The 14,719-nt window shown below is 24.9% G+C and overlaps 1 protein-coding gene across 1 annotated transcript; it reads right to left on the bottom strand.

Moving 5' to 3' along the window:
* Window positions 1-2,693: 2,693 nt before the first annotated feature.
* On the bottom strand, window positions 2,694-13,424 carry LOC145835378 (gamma-butyrobetaine dioxygenase-like). The gene is made up of 11 exons (XM_082942941.1): window positions 13,317-13,424; window positions 12,319-12,511; window positions 11,988-12,118; window positions 10,595-10,799; window positions 9,202-9,277; window positions 8,362-8,406; window positions 7,232-7,356; window positions 5,698-5,899; window positions 4,618-4,740; window positions 4,068-4,172; window positions 2,694-3,194 (listed from the first exon to the last, which is right to left on the bottom strand). Exons 1-11 carry the CDS (start codon window positions 13,399-13,401, stop codon window positions 3,087-3,089), a joined length of 1,398 nt encoding a protein of 465 aa, XP_082799067.1. The 5' UTR covers window positions 13,402-13,424; the 3' UTR covers window positions 2,694-3,086.
* Window positions 13,425-14,719: the final 1,295 nt, after the last annotated feature.

The raw sequence follows: 14,719 nt of genomic DNA, 5'->3' as shown, positions 1-14,719 counted from the left end.
CACTATGTCAAGAAAAATATATGTTTACAACATAATATAGAATACTAGACTAAAAAAATTCATGATTGCGACCAATTAATAAATTATAATAAATTCAAAGTAAAAACTTTCTTATAGGTGAGGGCAATAAAAGGGCTTCTAAAGTGTTTAAACACTTTAAAAAGGGGAGGGCAACTTTTACAATTGGTGTACAAGATTTACCAAAGAATGTCTTTTGTGGGCCGAACTAGTTAAAATAGTATTTGCTGTTCAACTAAGCTTGAAAATTATACTAAATTAATTGAAAAACTTTTTTAAAAGCAATATTGAAACTAAATTGTAATTTTATAAGCATTGTTGTGTAGTGAAAATTGAACTAAAAGCAAATGTTAAAATATTTATCTTAAAAGTAATTAAAATATTTGTTTTGTACAAGCCATTTTTAAGCTGAAATATATGTCGTGTGCTAAATCTGGTCCGCTAAATGTTCATTTTTAACTTAAAATATTATTTGAAATTTACTAACGAAGAAAATATCTAGTTTAGCTTATACTTTATTTTTTGTACGTGCAAAATTTGAAGAAATAAAAGACTTCAAATTTTCATAACTTTTTTTAAGAAGCTTGTTTGTTTTGGTTAGATTTTAAAGCGACTTGCAAGTAACTTTTCCAGCAAGGCACTTCTTCCCAGATCAATATTTAGGTTTTTCGTATTCTCGCTCGCACACATTATGGTAGCGTAAATTAAGGGCACCCAAGGTTACGCTTTCAAGTTTTAATCTATCCTTATAAAACTTGTTTTGGCTGATTTACTTTTAATTTGTAAAATATGTACTAGCACGCGCAATATGTTTGACAAAGCATCGTGAAAATTGTTGGCAGTTAACGTCTAGATAACACAATTTCGCTAGATGTCCTGTTAGTCAATGGTATGCTGAACAGCTTCCCAAAAACTTACATTAAGTATAAATAGATGAAAATATACGCAGCACATTTTGTCCATGATTCGCTTATTTGTAAAAACTATTTAGAAAATTGATGTTTTAAACCGATACTTTGGTTTTGAATTAATTTTTTAACATTTTAAAAGACGATATAGATTACTAGTTCGTTTTTTTTAGATTCAATTAGTTTCAACTTTTTGTTTTAAACTTTTCTATAAACTAAAACTGAGTACATTTCAATTTTTTTTCCTTACAGCTTTTTATAATTTTAAGAAACAAAAATGATTATAGTAACGTAAAAATTCTAGTTCAATTCTGATTAAACTTTAGTCAATTTTTTTATTTAAATTACTGTTTGAGTTTAACTGGTAACCTATTAGACTACGGATGGGCAGTTTCTATTGTCTGCGGGCCTAATATGTCAACCTTCTGTACATAACAGACAGGAATTATTTGACGTTAGCTTGCCGCTTTAAATTTGCAAACTAATGCTGAAAAACAGTTTTTTAAAGATTAAACTACTAAAATATAACATTTTAGTAGGAAAATAAGTACCATAGTTTGTTTACTCACTTCTAATTTTTTATTATATTAGTAAGTCGTTATTAAAGTGTTTTAACTTATTTGTTTAGTAAACATCTTTATAACTTGAAAATAAGTCACGGCAGGATCCGACCCACAGGTCTTATGTTGCTCGCCTCCACCCTGAATTAAAATCTATAAAAGTTAGAAACTTTTTTACAACAAGTCAATTGGTATCGTTTAATTGAATAAAGGTATACTAATAAAGGTTTTTTAACATGTAGCATATACTTTATTTTCTGATGTTTAAAAGTAGTTTTTAATTTAAAACTAGATTTCTCAGAACTTTTAAAATTAAAAAAAAAAATTGCATTTTTTAATTTGAAATATAAAATATTGTTTGATCAAATCTGTTAATTGTTTTTTTTTAGGTATTGGATTGTATTTCAGAAGTTACAGCTTAATATAAATTATTACTAACTCATAGTTATTACATAGGTATAAGTTCAAAAAAATACTGCTTATAATTTACCTTATAGACGTGTAGGAAAGTTTTAGCAGTGACTTGAAGAAAATTTTGTTTTTGAAAATATTTTTTTATGATGAAAAACTTTTTAGCAAGTTATAAAACAATCTTATAAAGCTTTTGATAACCTAAACTTTAAAAAAATCAACTTAAAATTTTTACAAGGAGTATTTAGCCTAAATAAATCTTTATCTTAATAGATTCGTGTACCTACTATTTAGCTTTATCATGATGATTTAAATTATCTTCTGCAATCATTTTAATAGTAAAATAGTAAAATAAACTATGTTTTAATAACTTCTTTAAATTTATTTACTACTTAAACTTTTTTCCACAATGATGTGAAAAAAAGAAAGGTTAATTTTGTTAGTACTAAATATAAGAACGATAAGTACAAAATTTTAATTTTTCTAATTAAAAAATTTAAGCAAGCTTTGAAAGTTCAATAGGTTATTTGTATTTAACTTAATATATATTTAATAAAATTTTAATTAATCTAACTAGTTTTATCCTAAAAAATGATTACTAAAAAAATAAGCTTATAATAACTTAATATTATTAAACTTTTTCTTTTTTGCAGTTTTTCAAAATTTTATAAAAACTATGAAATATTTTCAATGTCTGCATATACATTTAGTAGCAAGTAAAATTACTAATATTTGCCAACAAAGTATCTCAAAACACTATTTATTTATTAAATTAAAAACTTATTAGGTAGGAAATAATACGGCAATAAATAGTATTTAGCTAAAAATTAATGATTGCACAAAATGAATACCATACGAAAATCAAATATTTTGAAACACAATATACAGTTAATAAAGACAGTGTAATATACAGATCAACATGAAGTATGTTTAACAGTTTAAAAAGTATGATAATTTAAATTTAAAACCCATGTTAAAAACTTTAGGTAAATCAGTATCGTTTTACATAACTTTAAAAGTTTTTAAAATATTTAGCATTTAAATCCAATCTGAGCATTAAAGTGACTTCTAAACATTTATGCTTGTAAGTGCTGTAACCACGAAAAATGCTTCTTATAAAGCTTACAGAAAACAAATTACTTTACAATTAAGATTTTTACGAGATCAACAATTGACGCGGGTTAATCCTCTAAACACTGCTTCCATTGCCGACGATGGTATCGACCACTGGAATTCCCAATTTTCTTCCCAGTATGACGTATTTGTTACGTAACTCCTCAATGCTACAATACGTACCCTGCAAAATTTTTTAGCATTTAAACTATTTTTTGACTTTAATTACATCAAAAACTAGGCATTTAATTTCTATAAAAATAAAAAAAAATAAAAAGTTTATACTTTATAGTAGTGTTTTTTCGTATTTTACTTTTAATATAAGGTTAAAATTTAAACATTGAACTTTATACTTTTTAAAATTTTAAACTACTAATACTTTCTACATATGAAACTATAAATTAGTAACTTAATATAATTCACCACAGGAAAAATGCAAATAGTTAAATATTATTTTATACAGTATTGGAATACACTAGTTTAAAAAACTCAATAAAATATTAAACAATTTTACTCTAATAAAGTTATAAACATTAATAATTTTTAAGATGTTGTGTTATTAATGAATTGAACAATATGTTTTGTCTATTTACTTGTAGATTTTTTGGATACCTAAATTAAAATCTAATAAATTAAATAATTTTAAACTTTTTCTAAAGAAACAAAATAATAATTTTGGCTTTAATTTGACGTTTTTTATTTCTCATAGAAACCAATTAAAATTTGATATATCAAATGATGTCATAAATATTTTTAGTTTTGATGTTTAGTCAAAAATCATCATGAGGTTCATAAAGCAAACAGTTTTCTTTTTAAAATGAAAAGTAATTAATAATAACTGTCAGTCTAAAACAACTTTAAAAAGTAAAAAAAAAACTGAGAGTTAATAACTATTTTTAACTAACAAAACGTCTTTTGATTACGACAAAAGATTGTTGAGACAGTTTGATAATAAGTTAGTTAAAACCAATTTTCAAAAAAAAAAAGTAATATTCTTTGTTATGAAAATTAAATAAACAACTAATCCTTTATTTAGTCTGATTTAAAAATTTCTCACTTGTAAAAGTCTAGTTCCCCCATTACTTTTGTACGCGTCTCTAGAATGCAAAAACCTTCTGTTGTTGAAAAGAAGTAGATCGCCTTCGTTTAAACGGAAGTTGAACTGAAATTTTGAAAAACTATACATATTTTATACGTTTTTATTAGACAATAATTACTTAAGGATAAAAAAAAGTAAGTTTTATTTTCGTACACAACTATAATTGAGCAAAAAACTATTCAAATTAAATAAATAAAAATACATTTTTCAATCACTTTAAGTGTGAAAACTAAAAAACTAGCTAATTGTAGTTTACTAAAAAAATATACAGATTTTATAAAAATATAACAAAAAGTTAAGTACTAATTACACTGAGAAGATCACTACTAGTTTTTAGATTTTTTTGTAAAATGCAAACTAATTCTAAAAAATATAAATTCTAAACACAAAAAATATAATAAAAACTTTTATTAAAAAACAAGTTTACTACCAGTTAATACTAAAATACATATAAATCACTTTAAAACATCTCTGTTGTAAAATCTAAAAGTTATTCTAAATGTTTAACCTGCAAACTTTTGTCGACAGTGATCCTGTGCAGTTTCTTGTAAGCACTGAAGAAATCATCAACGTCTTCCTCATGCACCCTCAGTGGTTGCTCTGTGCCGGGGTTCCACGCTACCGATACAACCTGTGATGGTTTTTGTATAAATTACATTGTGTTCAATTTGAAGTTATATGAATGCTTACTCTCATGCCAAAACTTAATAATTTTAAAGTAAGAAAAGGCTATGGGATTAATAACAAAAAGTTTTAAAACAAAGTTATTACAAATGTACTTGTTTATATAAATTTTTATTTGTTCTAAAAAAATAAAGGACTGCACAACAAAACTTTCAACATAAGTGCAAAATGTTTCAAACAAAACAACTGTAATGTATTTCAAGAATTTTATCAAGAAAAAATCAAAAACATGTTAAACTTTTGAAATAGATACTTTAATTATTAAGTATAAGTTAATGACATAAGTTATTAGACTTTTTTTCTAATTCTTGGAGCTATGGCACTTATGCCAAATATTTTGATGTGTTAAAAAAAGTTAACTCTTTGATAGTCATTTAAATACATAAATGATTTCAAAACAAATAACATACTTTAATAAAAAAACTTCTTAATACTATTAAAAGAATATTTAGTTCAATTTTTACTTCTACCCTCCAAAAATAAAACAATGTTTTTAGTAAAAATTAACCTTTTACTACTAATAACAATTTTATTTTTACAGACAACATGCATGTACATTTTAGTTAGTTTAATGATCTCTTCTTTTTTTTTATAATTTGTATAATTTTAGTTTTTTTTTCGATACCAATGTTGTCAACTGTAGATTTTTTCTAAACTTCTGATTGAGTCTTGTACATTTATAATATTTTTTTTTTACTTAATATTAAATAATAGTTTTATTAGAAATTTTTTATTAAGTTTAAACTTTATTTATTTTCATTTTTTATTTATTCATTAAATTGTTAGTTAAAAACTTAGCATTTTTAATAATTTTAAAGGAATTAATTTATTGATCCTAACAAATAAAAAGAAAAATTTTTTTTAATTAAGTTGGAAAGAGATAAACATTTATTAAAACTATTACCTCATCATCGTAATCGAGGTTGATGATTGGCTTCCTGTGCAGCACGTGTATGGGATCCTCCTTCTCGTAGTCGGTTATGGAGAAAGTCACCGGCACCCTCGTCAGCACGTCGAAGGCGTCCGGAAAGTTCTCTCTCAGAATACGGACGCATTCGAACATGTCAACGAGGATCGAGTTGCCGCCCACCACTTGCTCGTCGAACCTGTGTAAGTTACAAGTAAAATAATAATAATATAATAAAATTAACACCTTCTAGCCCTATCTTTAATAAATAAATAACAATATGGTAAATTCTATACTAGTTTGAAAAATAAAAAGGTTAAAATGTAGTTAAACAAAGATGTTGTAACTAGGAAAACAAAGTTGTACTTACAAAGAAAGATATCTATAAGTTACGAATTTAGTCATTTACAATTTTAAAAACATTGCACAGGTTAGCTTTTTTTTTGTTAATAACTAATTTCTATATTTTTCTCTACTCTTCTTCGGGGATATATCGTTATTTTAATCATTATTCTACAAGTACACTCCTGAAAAAAAAAACTTAGCGCAATATATTGGTGTAAAAATAAAAAACATTGACTCTATATCATTTTTGAACTTTTTTTATATTAAGTTTATTTTTCTCTATTTTTTTTGATTAAAAGCTTAAAAATATTGTTTGTATTGTAGAAGTATGCTATATATTTTGTTTAAAGTACTATCTATTTAGTAATTTGTTATAAAATTCTAAACAAACTTAGTTACTAAAAAAAGGCATTGTATTATCATGTTATTTGTATAGTAAATTGATTTTATAACTTGCTATTTTTTTAAATGACTTACATTTGGAAACATTTATATTTTAATCACAAGTTTTCATAAGTTTATTTGTTAAGCAAATATTTAAAGTTACAGATATAATAAATTATAGCCATAACACACTAGATAAAATAAAATAAACGAGCGTAAGCACAATTTTAAAGTGTAAAACAAAAATCATATTAAGTACAAAGTCCCGTTATAAAACCAATAAACGATTAAAAACAAACAGTTTGTTTACTTTTTCCACGATAACTGCTTTAAAAATTAATTAAATTTTATGTTCGTAATTAAAAATTAAAAAACATTTTATTTAAAATAAGAAGCTGCACAGTACTAAAGATGCAAATTAAATTAGTTTTTAAAAATAATTCACTAATAGTTTAGCACACATAATAACTATCTAACAGATATAATGTCTTGAACACTAGATAGTTATATGAAAAACAGATACTTTTAAAATGTTAACTTTTATTTGTTTTAACTTAAAAGTATTTTTAGTGTGGGTAACTAAGTAAATATAGCTTTTTATATTAGTGCACAAAATTATAAAAATTCAAAATACATTTTAAATAGGTTCATACTTTACCACACCAAATGTTTGCAATAATATTTCTTTACTTATAATTGGTGCACTTTAATCTGAACAAAGTTAAAATCAATTTGGTACTTTTTATGTTTACTTCGAATGCAATTTTAACTTAATGTGAATTTATAAAGCACTAATGACAACCTCAGAGCGTGGAGGAGTTGTATGCCTGGAGCGGCTTCCAAATGGACCACGTCCTGATGGAGGGGCAAGGCGGTCGTGGTGTAAGCCAGGTTGGCTGTGCTGCCAGTGTCCATAACATTGAACATCTGCAAGTTATAATGATCTTGAGTTGTACTAAAATAAGGAAGCACTTTTTAAAAAATTGTTTGAAAAAAAATAATCAATCTTTGAAAATTGAACGATAGCATTTTAACAGTAAGTTTTTTTGTATAAAACAAGTAATTCAACGTAATTTTTGTTACTTGAACTACCAAAAAAATTATTAATTGTAATATTAATATTTAATTTTCGATATATATTATATAATTGCAAAGTTTACCGTGTAAATTTTTTGTGACAATTTCAAGACATTTTGTAAATGCTTGAAAAGTATGCTAATACAATAGGAGGTATATAGTTTTATATCAACTTACAAATTATTTTACTTGTTAAAGTTTATTTCAATTTTTACATAAACCTCAGTACATTTTTTAGTTTTTAATATCATAAAATTAAACTGCATCACGAAACCTGATAGTTCTTATCTGTTAGAGATTTAAATACAAACTATCTGTCCTGTAAATGCAGTGAAGTAATATGCTAAAACTGCTTATAATTAACATTTACTAACATAATAGCCTCGTATTTAAGCTGGTACTTATTGCCTTATAACTTTAGTCATTACAGCTTTAAGTTAAATTGAAAAACAATTAATTTAGTATTTCACGTAATATTTAAAATTATTATTCTTAGTGTGTAGCTTAATAAAAATTTAATTGAATACAAAAATATCTCTACTTAAAATTCTAATGATTTTTTTATTCAACAAATTTAGTAAACTTAATACTTTTTTAATAAAATAGCTAAGTCAGCTAAAACTTAACATTATTACTCTAAATTTTCTAAGTATCTATATAAATGACCTATAAATACAAATTTATTAGCTCTAAAGAAGTCTTGCAAAAATATATTTTTATAAGATTCAAGTATATATAAGAACTCATGCAAAAGTTTTATTATTTACAATTATAATAAACTTATGTGTACCAAGTTATATCAAAGTACAAAAAAATTCATAAAAAGAAACATTTTTATGAATAAATTCAACAAACCTTTTCGTACGTTCCATAAACTAAAGGAGATATTTCCTCAGCGACCTGTGATTTCAATCACTATTAATTGTGAAGAAAAAATTAAGAATTTACAAAAAAATTATTAACCTTTTACTTTAATTGAAAAAACAATTTGTACTAAAACACAAAATGAACAACGTTCTGACTAAAAAGTTTTGAAGAACTAATTTTTAACATTGTAAAACATTTAATGCATTTTTGTATCTCTTTTAATATTCAAAAATTGTAACTTAATATACGTTTTTAATACTATTGTAAATTAAAAGGTGACTAGTAACCAAAAGTATGTGGTTTGTGTAAATTATCTATTGTAAAATTTTATAAGGTTTTACTTAAACTTTTACTTATCTATTCGAAGTTAGGTTACCTATTATCCATATAAAAACCTTATTAAGTACTTTAGGAAAAACCTATTAAAAAACGACAAAAAATATAAGTTTTTATTGTATAATTTTACTTCCATTAATATAATAAAAGTTTATATAGCAGAGTTGCTTGTAGGTTAAAAGTTAAACATTTAATTATGTAATGGAAAAAAAAACAATATATTTGTTTTAAACTTAACTTTAATGTCAGCAGTACAGAAAAGAAAAACTTAGTCATTCCAATGACTAACTAACTAAAATGTATAAAATATACAGTTAAACACAAAAAAAATCATAGAAAACTACAAAAAATATTATCATGTCTGGTTATACAGTTATAAATCTTACGTGTTGTTACAGAAAACTAATATGTACAAAGTTAAACTATTGATTACAGGATTTTTATTTGTATAACAATTTTGCAAAACTAAAAGTAGATAAATAAGTAATATACCTCAAGGCATTTCCCGTCAGTTGTTGGTGTGTTTTTCAGTATGGTGAATCCAACGTCTACCATCGTTTTGAACCAACTGAAGTATTTGTTTTATTTTAAAATTATTCTTTATTAATCATAAACGTAATTTAAAGTAATAAATACTTTACATTCAAATTCAATTTTAAAATATATACAAACCACATGGCAATAATACAGTGTAGTTTGCTTTACCTTATAGTTAACCAAACTACACTGTATTTATTGTTAACAGTTTATAGTTAAGTATTTATATATAAAAATGTATTTTTTGATACTATATATACTGATGACAAAACTTTTTCAGACTTGGTTCAGACAAAATTAAGTATAGAACTTAGCATTTAAAATAAATATGCTTTTTTGTGGTAATTATGAACTAAAGAGTATTTAAGAACAAAGTTATTCTGTAAACTTAATGATTCAAAAGAGTTTCTACAATAGCATAATACTTTTAAAACAACTGGGTTTTTTCATTCAACTAGAAAAGTTATTACTGTATTAATGAACCTTTATAATTTTAACTTTTGTGGAAAGTAATGTACTTTTCAGCTTAATTTATTAAAATGAAAAGCTGTATTTGTTATAAAATTTAGTACTTTACTTTTATGAATTATAAAAAACAATCTTTGAATGCTTTAAAAATTATTAGCAGAAGCGTCATACATTAAACACGTGAGAGTTATTTTGTACCAAACACTTAAAACAATAAGGTACTACTGCATAATGTACACAAACTTGTTTTCAAAACTTTCGACTAAGACTCATCAGTAAAACTTTCTTAGTAAAACAAACGTAACTTAACTAGATTCTTAACAAGTTATTTTGAATTATAGCTATCAAAGTTACTAAATAATTGTAAAACGCTGTTTACACGATGTTGTATATCAAACTTGGGTTCAGATAAGAAATTAATCAAAACTACTGTTTATTATTTGAATGTACTGAATAAAAACTCTACAGACAGGCTTTATTGAATATTTAAAAAAGTGTCAACTATGTAAAAAATTATTCTTTTTTTTTCAAGATATGCAGCTGATAAAATTTTATTTAAATAAAACTTTGTGTAAAAACCAATTAAAAATTCAAATAAAACTTGTGTTCAAAAATTAACTATTTATGAAAAAACTAAACAAAGACACTAAGTCTTGTGTCTTGCTGTTATACTAAGTCTGCAACACGACAAGATCTCTTACTGAACGATATACACATTTATGCACTCAATTATATTTAAGCAGTAAAAAAGTCCACATAAAAATAAATATATTTAACTACAAGTTTAAAATATGCCAAATTATTTTTTTAACTCGTTTCTTCAGCTACAAATATACAAATATTTAAACCGTTTTAAACGCAAACTTTAAACACAACTGACTTGAATCTACCCAAGTCGTCCCTGGTATCATAGTAGTCGATCACGGGAAGAGGGACCTCCTTGGGATCGGCGAACTTCATCTTCTTCTTCTCTATCAGAGCGTCCATGGTCTTCCTGCTGTAGCACAAGTCCCTCAGTGTTTTCAGCGCCAACTGGGTCACGTGATCCTCGACCGTTTCTCCCTTCAGCCACACCTTCAGAACACCTGTGGAGAATTAAGAAACTGTTGGAAACTTTAGTAGATTTTTTTGTGAATATTTATTTTGGTAAATATTAGTCTTCCATGACATTTCGACTTTTAGAACATTTGTAGTTCACTTTTGAAAAAAGTTGCATAAAAATGGCTTTGCGTTTTTTTTTGTGAAAATTTTGTTTTGCATGACATTCTATCGATAATAAGTATTCTAACAACTCTGTTTAAATTTGAAAAAAGGTGTTTTCGAATTTATTAACAGTTTTTTTTGTTTTAATTTAATTTGAATTCTGTTGTTAGATTAATGAGTTGATTTAAAATATTTTTTATATCATCATTGTGATGCTTATTTTAAATCACGATTTATTTAGTCGAAAAAAAAAGATAAATTGTTGCAATGTTGTACAAACAAACTACTAGTTGCTGATAGAAAATTTAAAATTAAACTCACAAAACTCAAACAAGTAAAACACAATAAAAAACATACTGTTAGCATGAGTAATTCATATATACAAAAAATTATACCAACTAAAGTTATACTTTAGTGTTATCAATAACATTAAAGTGGATTCAGCGAATTTTATATACTAAAACTTGCAACAGAACAAAAACAATTGAAACTGAGTTATTTTAAAAATAAAAATAATTCCTTGTACAAAACCAATACAAAAAATCAAAAAGTTTTAATAAGATTGTTAACAACAAACTTTAGATAGTGTATTTATAATAATCAGGCATAAATTAATGGTTGCTAAAAATTAAGAACAGTTTTTTAATATATTTCTAGTAAGTATTTCTTACCTATTTAGGTAAAATGGCAAAATCATAATCTAAAACAAAAGATGTAATCCACCATAGTTTACATTGTACTATACATAAACTTTACAAAACTCACTATCACTCACAGTTTATACTAAACCCAGCTACAAAATATTTATAAATATTTGAATCATAAAAATCAGTCAAGAAGTTTATATCCTTAAGAAGTACAAATAGTAGTGGCAATAAAGGTAGCATTTCTTTAAAGCAAAAACAAAACTAGACTGAGTACAAACTTATAAAAGATTTAAGTTTTATCACTTTATGTGTTTTGGTTAGCTCGTTTCTGGATAACCATTGCCACAAAAAAAAAGCCATACAAAACTAAATTGTACGTTAAATAATGTAAATTTTGTATGCAATATCAAAAACACTCATAACCTTCCTCAATGGTATACTCGTCAATCAGCAGATCATCTGGGAGTTCCGATCTGTCCACATTGCTCTCACCAGTTATATTTCTCTTGCACTTGTGGCACTCGCAATTGAACCTCATCCAAGATGCATGGTATCTGCGGTTGTAAAAAGTTCAAATACATGTACTAACTGCTTAGTTGATTTTATATTGCATAATTTATTGAAATTCTTAACCATGTTAAGAATTTAAACTTCAGCTAATAAGTATTATGTACAGAACCTTTAAAAAAGACAAAATAATTGATTTAAGTATAAAACAATTTAAAAACTTTTAATTCATACACATTAATTGTACCTGCTAATGTGTCCATCCTTCCAATTAATGTTAATGTATTTTTTGTTTTTGGCAACATGAAGCTCAACTGCAGTATAGAGGTCTTCAACAGGTTGTTGTTTTGTCTGTAACAATTGAAAGCTTGTAGTACTGAAGCTGCTTGTAAAACTCGAACTTTCAAACTGGGATAGTTTTGGATTGATTTTGCAGCAAGCTAAATTTTTATTTATAAGATAAAACACAACTTATGCTTAATTTTTTTAAGCTTTAAACAAGAATCAATCAGGGTTGCCACTGGTTTTTGAGAAATTTCTTCCAGGTTTTCTAAATTTCATCCAGATTTTTTAAAACTACATGTTTTTGGGTCTATTTTTAGTTTAAAGTTAAGTTTAAAGTTGAAAATTGTTTAAGGTAGTACAACAACATTCAAAAGATTCTGTAAAGCTACGTTAAATGTGTTTTAAAAAAAATGTACGATGATAACAAAAACTACTTAAAATGTAAATTGTTCAAAATTTTCAAAGTTTTTTCAGGTCTTTTTTTTTATTTCTCAAACTGCAGGTTTTTTAGCCAAACTGTCAAACTCCAGGTTTTCCAGGATTCCAGGTTTTGTGGCAACCCTGATTGATGATTAATTTAATTTATTAGTGGTTTGATTTATGTTCCTTAAAACTATTATGCTAGTAGGACAAAATAACTAACTGTTTCAAAACTTAGTCAAGTTTGATTTAAGTTAAACATTAATTACCTAAACATAATTTAGAATAAGAATATTTAAAAACTTTAAAAAAAAAGACTTTTATAAACCATCTTTTATCTTTCTTTTAGTTCAAAGATAAATAAGTACTCATGGATAATTTTAATTCATCTGATACTTAATTCTTTTTGCGTAAAGTTACATATGGTAAGATACATCATGTGTTATACTGTATTACTGATAATAGCCTTAAGAATTTACATTGAACACCTTGAAATAATAATAAAACTTTTTTTTATCTAAATTAATTTAAAATACCCACCTATCGCTAAGCTTCCTTGTATTTTATCAGGGATTGTTGGCTTTACCCTGAACAGGTTTCTTGAAAGTACACCAATTCTCTTCATTGAATTAAACTAACAAAAAAACTGAAAAGTTATTTAATGTAAGAAACATTGGTGTTGATATTTTGTCTGTTGCCTTATATTCAAAGTAATAAGTAGTTTTTGTCTTAACTTTAAGTAGTAGACCAAAAGATTTTATTCAATGGGTAAACCAGTAGTTATAATTATCTTCACCTTTTGATTTTAATAAGACATTTTAATAAATAAAAATTTTAAATTTCCTTTCATATTAAGGTTGTTTTGTCCTGAAATAATACAGTTTTCAATAAAAGTACAGCACTAAACTTTTCTTGTTAAAATATTCTTCTTTAAATGGCTTTTAAAGCTAATAACTTTTGTTTTTTTTTAAATAAAACTTGTATTTAAAGTAACATTTTTATAAATAAGTTACAGAGTAAGCATTTTCAAAGAAATATAAAAAGGAATAGGGAGGGGGTAAAGACATTTTTTTAGTAAACTTAACAAAAATTATAATATTAAACCTAAAAGTATAAACTATAAATAACATTTTACAGAACATAAAAATCTTAAATAACTTTTGAGATACAGATGTATTTGTAAAAAGTTTCCGATACAAATGTAAAAAGTCTTTTTTTATAGTCAGTTTTCTAAAAAACTTAAAACTTCACTAAAAATCTATTGTTTCCTTCATTACTTGAGACCTCAAATTTTGAGAAATCATTTCTTATACAGTTTAAAAGACTTTAAATATTGGAACTTATTTTTCAATAAAAAAACTAGACAATAAAAACAAAAAAAAAAGATGTTTTTTTTTTTTAATTTATTTATTTTAAAAATAAAAAACTTTGTATTGGTAAAATGTAACTATTAGTAATAGACTTACTGTAAAAAGTTAAAGAACATTGGTCAAAAAATAGGAAGAAGATAGATTTTAAGTTAAGTAGTATTTTTTTGCGTTTTTGTTAGCGCCTTCCATTAGTAACATATTGAGTTAACCATTTAGTATAAAAAGTTACTTTAGATTTTGATTAGCAGTTAAAATTTGTAATAGTTAAAATAAAACTCTACAACATAAGATCAATTTGTAAAAAACAAAGTGACCCCCCTATGCCCTTAATGTAAAACATTTTTTACATATTGTTTTAATTTAACCTATAAAAAAAGTTTAAATGCGCATTTAGTTGTCAATTGTATGTATCTATAGAAAAGTAGTGAAAATATATCAAAATTTTTGAAGCTGATAAGTTTTGCAAAATACCAACATACTTAATATGTTAAGCACTTCCAATATCAACCATTAATGTACATTTTAAATTATTACCACTTACATAAAAATTAGAGACTTTTTCTGAAAGTTTTG

The sequence above is a fragment of the Thalia democratica genome, chromosome 5 (genome assembly GCF_965202585.1).
Source record: "Thalia democratica chromosome 5, ktThaDemo2.hap1.1, whole genome shotgun sequence".
NCBI classification, from domain to species: domain Eukaryota; kingdom Metazoa; phylum Chordata; class Thaliacea; order Salpida; family Salpidae; genus Thalia; species Thalia democratica.
This window is presented reverse-complemented; position numbering and strand designations above follow the sequence as displayed.

Excerpts from the sequence above, each read along its gene's own strand:
- LOC145835378 (XM_082942941.1), bottom strand. The coding sequence starts at position 13,401 with ATGAAGAGAATTGGTGTACTTTCAAGAAACCTGTTCAGGGTAAAGCCA. Across the intron at positions 12,512-13,316 it reads ACAAGGAAGCTTAGCGATAG|CTTGCTGCAAAATCAATCCA; the intron begins GTGGGTATTTTA and ends ATAAAAATTTAG. Across the intron at positions 5,900-7,231 it reads CAACTCCTCCACGCTCTGAG|GTTCGACGAGCAAGTGGTGG; the intron begins GTTGTCATTAGT and ends TAACTTACACAG.